Here is a 12,043-nt window from a genome sequence, read left to right on the forward strand (position 1 = left end):
GATAGGGACGGGGAGGGTGCAGGTCCTGTGATGAATGTTTTGTGAATTTGGGAGTATTTTCTGTACAGAAAAGTGATAAATGAATAAAATGTGAGGAAGCTGCGTGATTGTTACATTGATGCCTGATACTCCATGAACGAGAAAACAGAATCACTACTACGCTCTGCTGTGTCCACAAATGATTCTCGTAGTTTTGAAAACATGGAATCAGTTTTTATACTCTTCGCTCTGTGTGGAAGGCATGTGACTACTTGATTTTTTATCTTGGAGGGGGCATTCAAGAGAATGTGAATGCAGAGAGAAAGGAAGTCAAGACGGAAGAAATGAAACGAGACAATCGTATGGCATTATTGACCGGGAGAATCCGTCTGAGGTAGATCAGCCGCCCGGTTCAAGTCTTTGTATCTGATGCAACTTCGTTGACTTGCGTGGTTTTGTGACGAAGAAGAAACGAAATGATTAGGGCAACACAAACGCTGCCCTGCGCACTCTCCCACTCGTCTGGGAAACGAACCCGGAACCTCGTGACCTAGAGGAAGCGATACTTACCACAACACCACGAGTAGTGGGCAGAAGGAAATAATGATAAGAGTTAGATATTTCGTCGACATTTTCAGTATATGTGAGGAAACAGCATCTCAATTCGACAAAGGCTGGGAGAGAAAACTGATCTACTGAAATGAGGGATGAAGTGATTACAGAAACAAAGGAAGTCCTAAACATAGCGGCCGTATGGATATTCGTCTCAATGTCTTTCCCAAAGTCACTTTCTGCACTTTTTGCGCTCTGTCTAGATCAGCAACAGTGGGGTCAATGGGTTTGCAGCCAAACGTCCAGTGAGCTGTTAATGGGTCATAGGCAGTCCCAATTAAGAATACATGTTATTACTTTTCCAGCTCCAGCTTTTGCCTTATGATCAGGAGAAATTAAAAAAAAAAAATTGCTCAGAAGGGGGGCATGGGAACTATGTTTAATTTTATTTTGGGACTCTATGTCGCCAGCTAAAAAATGTGAAGCCTACTGTACGTAAAAGCTTATTAGTTGTTCCACATATGGAGTACGATCGATGACTTGTTCAAAGGAAACGTAGAAAGAGATGGAAAGAGATTTTGTACAAATACCTGCTTTCACTAACCAAAAGTAAACCGAGAGAGAAAGCGCAGTGCTAAGCCGCCGAAAATGCACGAGTAAATCACTTACAGCAGGATAAACAGGGCCGATTACGTTCTCATCTTTCCGAATTCGAGTTTATGCTACGTCTCTGCTGACCTCTTTTTCGATGGGACGGTAAAACAATCTTATTTCACTCTTTCCTCTCTCTGAAAGCAAATCAACGGAATACACAGCCGTACACTGATCAGCCAAATATTTATGACCATCTACTTAATTCCATGTTTTCTCCACCTTCGGAACGCACTACAATAGCGGATCTGAGTGACAAGGATTCGACAAGTCTCGGTAATTATCGCAGCTGTGTGGCACCATATGGCTAGGTGCTCAATTCATTTAATTTACGGGGCGATGGTTTGTAAGCATGGAGCTGCTCGCGACAGCGTACGAGATGTGTTCCACCGAGTTCAGATTAGGAGAATACAGTGATCAAGATATAACGTGAGTTCTGTGTCATACGCTGAAACCCCTGTAGCACGGTTATGGCCACTTCCTTCTTGACTCTGTTTCTCTCCGCATGCATATTCTCACGAAGTACCCCACGTGGATAGAAAAAATTGGCCAAGTGAAGAGTATCAAAAGCTGTCCTGTGTGGTCAAAACCTGCTGGAGGATGACTTAGCCCTCGTAGGAAGGTACCACTCACGAATGGCCAGCAACAGCGTCCTTCGATTACCATCACAGGGCTCATTAAAATGTCTACGCTAACGTAATCCTTCCCCCACTGGTCTGAGCGCATGGGGCGACGCATGTTCGAGCAACCATCTGCCTGGAGACGGCGTATGCGGACACGACCAACGTACAAGTAGGAAACATGTTTCCATTCATTCAGCGTCCAGTCGATGATCCTGTGCCCACAGAAATCGCAATTGACGATGTCATTTGATCAACACGGCTCATCGTCTGCAAAAACCCACATTTAACCAGATGCGGTAAACGGTGTGCTCCAAAACATTTGTAGCTGCACAAGCATTACAATTTGTCGTAATGTCTGCCGTAGATCACTGCGATCCTGGTTTGCAGAGGGTGGCGAGCCTCCAACATTTACAGGAAGACAGAGTATTTTCTGCGTGGCTGGTGAGGCGTTGTCGTGCAACACCCTGTCGTCCATTCATGGTTTCTCCATCCTTCAATCAGTTTCCACATACAATAGCGACAACAACACGCGAACAACCTGCCACCTTCGACGTTTCCGAGATGCTCATTGCCAGGTGGCGAGCGATAACAATTTGCCCTTTTGTCAAATTCGCTTATTTTAGATTATTTCCTCATCTGTGGCCCATATCGTTGCTAGTTAGGTTACTTAGTTACATGTTGCATACATGTTTTGAATAATTCTCCCCTGGCGTAAGCTGCAAAGATCTAGCGTTAAGATCAATAGTAGGCGCTGGATCAAGCGCGAGTATCACGAAAGAGGCCAAAGACACACTCGCAATAAACAAGCCGCCAAGGCCTTCTCGACCGCAAGTATTTAGATCGCCGCCGCTGTCCGGAGGGCCTCAGTCACTCAGTCAATAGCTCAGTCACTAATTCACTAACTCCAGTTTGGCGTCTTTCATTCGCAGAGAGGGCTTCGCCTAGGACACTACATAGCGTCCAGAGTAGTGTTTATAGCGGGGCTTCTGCTTCACCAGCAGTGAGGGTAACGTGGACTATTATTGAAAGAACTTGTACCACACATAGCCTCTGTAAAAGCTGAGTAATAGCTATCTGTTCATGTAAATAAAGAACCCTCTTAAATCACGTATGCATTTGCATTGTTATAAAGGGGATACCAGCCAACCATAACATCCCCTGTCTTCCTTCCAACGCTACAAGTCTCTACTGATTCTCTCATCAAAATGGTCAGGAACGTGTCAGTTTACTGGATATGTATACATTATTACTGGTTAACATAACTGAACATGGTTTCATTTTATTCCCACTCTTACAACTATCCTTACAACCAGTTTTCTTTTCCACCTTCGTATTGCTCCAGTTGTATACGGTAACACGTCAGTTGGCATTGAATATCGCTGTGGGCAGCGGCGATGTTATTTTTGCTCATTAATGGGTGGACTGGGCGTAAGATACATACTGCCTACAGGAAAATTAAAGAACCTTTGGAGAAAAGAGAACCACTTGTATGAATATCAAGAGCTCAGATGGAAACCCTGTTCTAAGCAAAGAAGGGAAAGCAGAAAGGTGGAAGGAGTATACAGAGGGTTTATACAAGGGCGATGTACTTGTGGACAATGTTATGGAAATGGAAGAGGGTGTAGATGAAGATGAAATGGGAGATATGATACGGTGTGAAGAATTTGACAGAGCACTGAAAGACCTGAGTCGAAACAAGGCCCGGGAGTAGACAACGTTCCATTATAACTACTGACAGCCTTGGAAGAGCCAGTCCTGACAAAACTCTACCATCTGGTGAGCAAGATGTATGAGACAGGTGAAATACCCTCAGCCTTCAAGAAGAATATAATAATTCCAATCCCAAAGAAAGCAGGTGATGACAGATGTGAAAATTACCGAACTATCAGTTTAATAAGTCACGGCCGCAAAATAATAAAGCGAATTCTTTACAGACGAATGGAAAAACTGGTACAAGCCGACCTCGGGGAAGATCAGTTTGGATTCCGTAGAAATATTGGAACACCTGAGGCAATACTGCCCCTACGACTTATCTTAGAAGATAGATTAAGAATAGGCAAACCTACGTTTCTAGCATTTGTAGACATAGAGAAAGCTTTTAACAATTTTGACTGGAATACCCTCTTTCAAATTCTGAAGGTGGCAGGGGTAAAATACAGGGAGCGAGAGTCTATTTACAATTTGTGTAGAAACCAGATGGCAGTTATAAGAGTCGAGGGACATGAAAGGGAAGCAGTGGTTGGGAAGGGAGTGAAACAGGGTTGTAGCCTCTCCCCGATGTTATTCAATCCATATATTGAGCAAGCAGTAAAGGAAACAAAAGAAAAATTCGGATTAGGTATCCAATGGGGAAGAAATAAAAACTTTGAGATTCGCCGATGACATTCTAATTATGTCAGAGACAGTAAAGGGCTTGGAAGAGCAGTTGAATGGAATGGACAGTTTCTTGAAAGGAGGATATAAGATGAACCTCAACAAAAGCAAAACTAAAATAAGGGAATGTAGTCGACTTATGTCGGGTGATGCTGAGGGAATTAGATTATGAAATGAGACACTTAAAGTAGTAGATGAGCAAAATAACTGATGATGGTCGAAGTAGAGAGGATATAAAATGTAGACTGGCAATGGCAAGAAAAGCGTTTCTGAAGAAGAGAAGTTTGTTAACATCGAGTATCGATTTAAGTGTCAGGAAGTCGTTTCTGAAAGTATTTGCATGGAGTGTAACCATGTATGGAAGTGAAACATGGACGATAAATACTTTGGGCAAGAAGAGAATAGTAGCTTTCGAAATGTGGTTCTGCAGAAGAATACTGAAAATTAAAAAAATGGCTCTGAGCACTATGGGACTCAACTGCTGAGGTCATTAGTCCCCTAGAACTTAGAACTAGTTAAACCTAACTAACCTAAGGACATCACAAACATCCATGCCCGAGGCAGGATTCGAACCTGCGACCGTAGCGGTCTTGCGGATCCAGACTAAAGCGCCTTTAACCGCACGGCCACTTCGGCCGGCACTGAAAATTAGATGGGTAGATCACATAACTAGTGAGGAGGTATCGAATCGAATTGGGGAGAAGAGGTGTTTGTGGCACAAGTTGACTAGAAGAAGGGATCGGTTGGTAGGATATGTTCTGAGGCATCAAGGGATCACCAAATTAGTATTGGAGGGCAGCGTGGAGGGTAAAAATCGTAGAGGGAGACCAAGAGATGAATACACTAAGCAGATTCAGAAGGATGTAGGTTGCAGTAGTTATTGGGAGATGATGAAGCTTGCACAGGATAGAGTAGCATGGAGAGCTGCATCAAACCAGTCTCTGGACTGAAGACCACAACAACAACAACAACAGCGTGTGGTCTTGCGGATGACGTTAAGATTCCATCAATGTTAAGCTATGTAAACTGGCGGTAGAACAAGAACGTGTCGAATAACCATAGTAACACCGCAGTAACAATAAAAACTAACAGAAGGAGAAGAAGACGAGAAAATCAAAACTTCGAAACCAGACCAAATGTAGAAGACGCACACAGTCTTCTTCTCTTTCGCGTAACGAGGGCCTTCCTTAGCAGTAACACACTCAAATTTTTAACATTCCCGCTACAGCGGTAGTGAGCGGTGCTGGTGGTCGAGGTACTTACGTGCTTGTCAGGGTTCAGGAAGAGGAAGATGATCATCATGCAGTAGTAGGGCGTCCACCAGACGATGAAGGCGACCACGATGACGACCGAGATGCGCATTGACTTGGTCTTGGCGCGGTGGATCAGACGCCGCCGGTTGGCGTCCAGCACCTCGCTCTTGAGCCCCACGGCCACTTCTGCCCGGAACGCCCGCTCGCTCCCTGACAACAGAAACGACAGCACGTGGAGACGGTCGAGCCTGCGAACTGCCTCACGTTGTGTAGGGGAAACGCAGGTTCAGACTTTTGCCCTTCGTCAATCGCATAATGCTCAGGAGCCTTAGAAGGCTATGTGTACATCAAAATACTGTAACTTACGCAATTTAGAGGATTTAGACCAATGGAATATCACAAAATAGTACGAATATGGTACCGGTAGAATATTCTTCTTTAAATTTTTGTCGTTGTGTAAGCGCTCCGGACAGGAAACATCTTGCTACTAGCACGTAACAACACCTAGCCTCGATAATTGTGACAGAGTGGGAAAGAAGATACTTCACCTCTTCCATTACGCCATAGCCAGCTAAAGATTTACATTGATGATCAGATCCTGTAGATTGAAAACTCGTGAAGCCAGGAACATTCGTGCGCAAGACTGTGACCTCGACTTTTGTCATCCGGCAGGCAGCATATTAATCACGAGGATGTAGAAGAAACAGCAACACTTAATCACTGAGAATCCACACATAATACGAAATGCATACATGTAAGTACGTATCTTCCGCATCTCCTTCTAAACCGCTTAAACTATTTCAGTCAAACTGTCTGGAGAGAACCACTGCGGGGCCATGAACAACGTACCTCTCAAAACAGCGGGTGTGGAGGTAGGACACATGTAATGATGTACTCTCAAAAATGTATGACTGTACGACATATTGTTCAGAGGATATAACGTCATAAATATTGAGATGCTATAAAATCTACTCTTTTCGCAACACATTTTGCAGAGAGCGTTCACATATTCTACTGGATGTGCCTGTAAATTAGAACATTTTACGACAGATAGTTCACGAGATATAATATCATGAACATGAAGCTGAACGGAAAAGAAGCTTTAGGGAGAAATTCATTAGAGATGCCGGTGATATATGTGCAAATATTTGCGAAATATGTTAAATATATGTGTCATGTGTGCAACTGGGTAGAGCTGGTGTTAAAAAGCCCTTTTGCTATTGGGATGGTGATGAAAATGTGGAGAGAGAATGGAGGAGAAGCAAAGTGTCTACACTGCATTTGTCCGTCCTGTTTAGGAGTAGATCTGCGCGGCATGGGATCCTTAACAGACAGGATTAGAAAGCACATAGCGAAAGTTCAAAGAAGGTCAGCACGTTTTGTATATCGAGGAGCACGGGGGAGAGTGTCACGGACATGTTACGTGAATGGGGATGGACATGATTCAAACAAAGGAGTTTCTCGTTCCGGGGGGATCTTCTCACAAAATTTCAATCACCATCTTTCTCCTCAGAATGCAACAATACAGTATGTGATCAAAAGTATCCGGACACCTGGATGAAATTGACTTACAAGTTCGTAATGCTGGAATTCAATATGGTGTTAGCCCACCCTTAGCCTTGACGACATTTTCCACTCTCACAGGCATACGTTCAGTCAGAAGCTGGAAGGTTTATTGGGGAACGGCAGCACATTCTTCATGGAGTGCTGCACTGAGGAGAAGTATCGATGTCGTCGGTGAGGCCTGGTACGAAGTCGGCGTTTCAAAACTTCCAAAAGGTGTTTTATAAGATTCAGGTCAGGACTCTGTGCAGGCCAGTCCATTACAGATATGTTATTGTCGTGTAACCACTCCGCCACAGGCCGTGCATTATGAACAAGTGCTCGATCATGTTGAAAGATGCAGTCGCAATTCCCCGAATTGCTCTCCAACAGTAGGAAGCATGAACGTGCTTAAAACGTCAATGTAGGCCTGTGCTGTGATAGTGTCACGCGAAACAAGGCATTCAAACCCCCTCCATGAAAATCACGACCACACCATAACACCACTGCCTCCGAATTTTACTGTTGTCACTACACACGCTGACAGATGACGTTCACCCGGCATTCGACATATCCACAACCTGCCACCGGATCACCACATTGTGTACCGTGATTCGTCACTCCACACAACGTTTTTCCACTGTTCAATCGTCCAGTGTTCACGCGACTTACACCAAGCGAGGCGTCGTTTAACATTTACTGGCGTGATGTGTGGCTTATGAGCAGCCGCTCGACGACGAAATCCGAGTTTTCTCACCTCCCGCCTAACTGTCATAGTACTTGCAGTGGATCCTCATGCAGTTCTGAATTCCTGTGTGATGTTCTGGATAGCTGTCTGCCTCTTACACGTCACGATCCTCTTCAAATGTTGGCGGTCTGTGTCACTCAACAATCGAGGTCAGCATATATGCTTTCATGCTGTACTCGTCCCTTCACGATTCCACTTCACTATCACATCGGGAACAGTGGACCTAGGGACGTATGACGCAAGTGACACCTAATCACCTGACAACGTTCGAAGTCCGTGAGTTTCGCGAAGTGCCCCATTCTGCTCTCTCACGATGTCTAATGACTACTGAGATCGCAGATATGGAGTACCTGGCAGTAGGTGGGAGCACAACGCACCTAATATGAAAAACGTATGTTTTTGGTGGTGTCCGTATTCTTTTGATCACATAGTGTACTTTGTTGACGCCGACCAACATAGGGAGAAACGAGCATCGTAAAATAAAATAAGGGAAATCACAAGTCGCATCGAAAGGTATAGGTGCTCGTTTTCTCCGTGTCCTTTCGACAGCGGAATAATAAAGAATTGTTGTGATGGTGGTTCGATGAAACCTCTACCAGGCACTTGCGTGTGATTTGTGAAGCAGCCATGTATGTGTAGATGTATATGGACAGACAGAGAAGGGATGGAGGATATGTACACCGGTATGAGGGAGAATGAAGTGGACAGAGAGAGGAAGAGAATGAAAGTGGGCGGAAAAAGCGAAGAGGACGTGATGGGCATTGAGAGGGGGAGCATCAGATGGGCCGAGAAAGGAATAGAGATGTAGATAGAGACGGGACAGGAGGTCATAGAAATAGGAGGAGATGTACAGAAAGAGGCGGAAGAGGAGACGGACGGAGGGAATGGGAAAAGTAGGTAATAAACAGAGAGAGGGGCGAAGATGAGATGGACTGGAGGAAGGAAGGAAACTTGGCGTTTAATTTCCCGTCGACATCGAGATCATTAGAGACGGCGGGCGATCTCGGGCTGTTTCAAGGACGGGGAATGAAATCGTCCGTGCCCTTTCAAAGGGATCATCCTGCCGTCTGCACTGAACGATTTAGGGAATAGGTCGAACGCAGATTTCAACTGCTGTCCTCCAGAATGCGATTCCATTGTGGACCCACTGCACCACTTCGCTCAGTCAGATGAATGAGAGGAGGGGAGAGAAGCAGATAAACAGAGAGAGGGAGGAATGGGGACAGTAGCAAATCGACAGAAAGGGGTAGAAGAAGATGGACGGAAAGTGGGGGATGGAGGAAGAGAGGGCGGAAAAGGAGATGGACTGAGAGGGGGAAGAGGAAATGAACCGAGAAAGGAGGAAGGTAGCATTGAGATGAACATCCTGGTCCATGTTCATGGTGGTGGGTTGAAGCCATGGAACGATGAACACCCCCAGAACATCGCAGAACAATCTCCGGCCTGAAGGACACTGTCACACACTGCAGTGTAAGAGACTCATTGGCCACTCAGTACACTCGACGCCTTGCATCGTTCGACAAGAGGCATCATAACGACTTGTTGAACAGCAGTGCGCGCCTCCGGTTAGCTGCTGCCCAGCTTCTGTACTGTTTGGGCCACTAAAGATGGGCAGTTTTACGTTCCGCTCTGAGCAATGGCCTTTTGTGAGCATCGGACTCCAGAGCCCATTGCAAGCACTTCCCTTCACAATGATCGCTCGGAAACCGCTTGATATGAACCTGCGTTGACTGACAGCAGTTAAGTCCTGTCGGTGTGGAAACCGAGTGTCATCGATAGGGAGTCTCTGCTCAGTGTTCGTTAGACTCTTCAAGCGAGCTCTGTTTGTAAGCAGATAAAATGCCTTTTCTTGTAGTCGTGTTGGATACCCCGCGACCATAGCCGAACAAGTCCAGACACAGACAAAACATCTGTCATGTCTCCAAGTTGACCCACTTACTACACTACTTTCATTCAACAGTCACAAAAACGCAACTTCACTGTCATGATTTACGCCAGCGGTCAAGATCACATAAACGACCTCCTGGTACCAATTTAACGCTACTCATAGCACTACAAAACGGCGAGTGTACTTTTTCAACCAGCTGACTAATATTTTGCGGCATGATCTTATTTCGATCCAAAGAAAACGAGTTTCAGACGTTACCAAGCATCTGCTGTCATGTCTGTATCAGTAAACGAAATTTATTCGATTCTGAATTCTGTTTTTGTACTATATCAAAGTCCAGAAAGGCTGATAAAATCATATGCTACCGACGTGCAGTTTCCTGCAGACGTGTTCTTGCTCTCCACTACACAATATATCGCTCCAAACAACAGTTGTTAAAGGCTTAATAAATTCATGCTCTCTAAAGAAATAAAGAATGTGAGAGGCGAGCTTACAGCTGCGTTAAGACTACCTCTATACTTTGGGATTCATCTGGACCATGCGATCGATATCCTGTTTGATCCCATACCACAGCTTGCATTACTGTGGTACACGTGCAGTGTGCAAAACAGTAATCCGGAAGCATTTTATAATACGAGGCACTATTTCGGGAGATTGTCTATATACCTGCTTCCGGGAGTAATTAAATATGGGTAAAAGCTTACCTCGGCGATACGCAGCAGAAACAATTACTTTGTCGCATTATTCTGTTCTGCACCAAATACTTAAAACGTATAACAATATCCTGTAACATAGAACCTATGATATAATCTAATTAATTAGCTAGCTCCACCCTGCCTTTTGTAGGAAACGTTCATAATTAAGATATGGGTGATGACTTGAGTTCTAGATTAGCACTAAGTTTTAATTTTTCAGCGAGTCTTTAAACATAAAAGGCAGACACTCTTTGCCAAAACGACTTCTGTGTCTTAATGGATGCACCACCACCTGATGGCCTTCCTTGACACGTCAAATATTTTTCTGTGTTAAGTGACGACTTGCTTAACAGTATCGATGTGTTTTGATACATATGCATTTCCGGTTGCTATGATGATATTACTACAGTGTTAACAAACATCCGGTTAAATACCGGCTGATGAAAAAGTCAGTATAAATTTGAAAACTGAATAAATCACGGAATAATGTAGGTAGAGAGGTACAAATTGACACACATGCTTGGAATGACATGGGGTTTTATTAGAACCAAAAAAATACAAAAGTTCAAAAAATGTCCGACAGATGGCACTTCATCTGATCGGAATAGCAATAATTAGCATAACAAAGTAAGACAAAGCAAAGATGATTTTCCTTACAGGAAATGCTCAATATGTCCACCATCATTCTTCAACAATAGCTGTGGTCGAGGAATAGTGTTGTGAACAGCACTGTAAAGCATGTCCGGAGTTATGGTGAGGCATTGGCGTCGGATGTTGTCTTTCAGCATCCCTAGAGATATCGAACGATGACGATACACTTGCGACTTCAGGTAACCCCAACGCCAATAATCACACGGACTGAGGTCTGGGGACCTGGGAGGCCAAGCACGACGAAAGTGGCGGCTGAGCACACGATCATCACCAAACGACGCGCACAAGAGATCTTTCACGCGTCTAGGAATATGGAGCGCCATCCTGTATAAACATCGTACGTTACAGCAGGTGTTTATCAGCTAGGCTGAGGATGATGCGCTTCTGTAACATACCGGCGTACCTCTCACCCATCACGGTAGTAATCACTGACGTTTTGCTGTCCAGCGCCATCTGTCGGACATTTTGAGAACTTTTTTTTTTTTTTTTGTTCTAATAAAACCTCATGTCATTCCTAGCATGTGTGTCAATTTTTACCTCTCTATCTACATTATTCCGTGGTTTATTAAGTTTTCAGATTTATACTGACCTTTTTATCACCCGGTATCTTGTACATCCATATCTTGAAGCCCGAACCTGCACACAGACCACTGTAAGAGCTTTTACTGCTACTGGATGCACAGTTTACTAATTATTAGAAGTCGATTCAGGAAAATGTGTTCAAACTGTCCCAGTAACATCTGATAACGGTAAAAGAATAAACCCCATAGAATTGTAACCCAGTTAAGAAATACGAGAGATAGATGGTGAAGAAATGAATTAAATATTCTGCTTTACCTCGGTCTTGAACTCTTTAATGAGGTAGAAGAGCTGGCCGTTGCACCACCGCACTCAGTAGCTTAGAGACCTGCGTGGACTACGTTAGTGTAAGGCCCTCTCTAAAAGAAACTTCACTTCACACCTTCAGCCTATTTTGCCCTTTCTTAAGAAAGGGTAGTCCCCGCACCTGTGTTAGCTATAGTGCTAGACTCCTTTCTTAAGAAGGGGGGAAAATAGGATGAAGGTGTGAACTGAAGTTTGTGTTAGGG

At 44.3% G+C, this 12,043-nt stretch overlaps 1 protein-coding gene across 1 annotated transcript in view; it reads right to left on the reverse strand.

Moving 5' to 3' along the window:
* The window catches only part of LOC124622693 (gonadotropin-releasing hormone receptor-like), a 625,533-nt gene that overhangs the window by 52,401 nt on the left and 561,089 nt on the right, over positions 1-12,043 (reverse strand). The window contains exon 4 of the mRNA XM_047148483.1: positions 5,442-5,641. Within this exon, the coding sequence (XP_047004439.1) occupies positions 5,442-5,641 (200 nt within the window). The remainder of the gene's footprint in view (positions 1-5,441; positions 5,642-12,043) is intronic.

This window comes from Schistocerca americana, chromosome 7, assembly GCF_021461395.2.
Source record: "Schistocerca americana isolate TAMUIC-IGC-003095 chromosome 7, iqSchAmer2.1, whole genome shotgun sequence".
In the NCBI taxonomy this organism is placed as follows: Eukaryota; Metazoa; Arthropoda; class Insecta; order Orthoptera; family Acrididae; genus Schistocerca; species Schistocerca americana.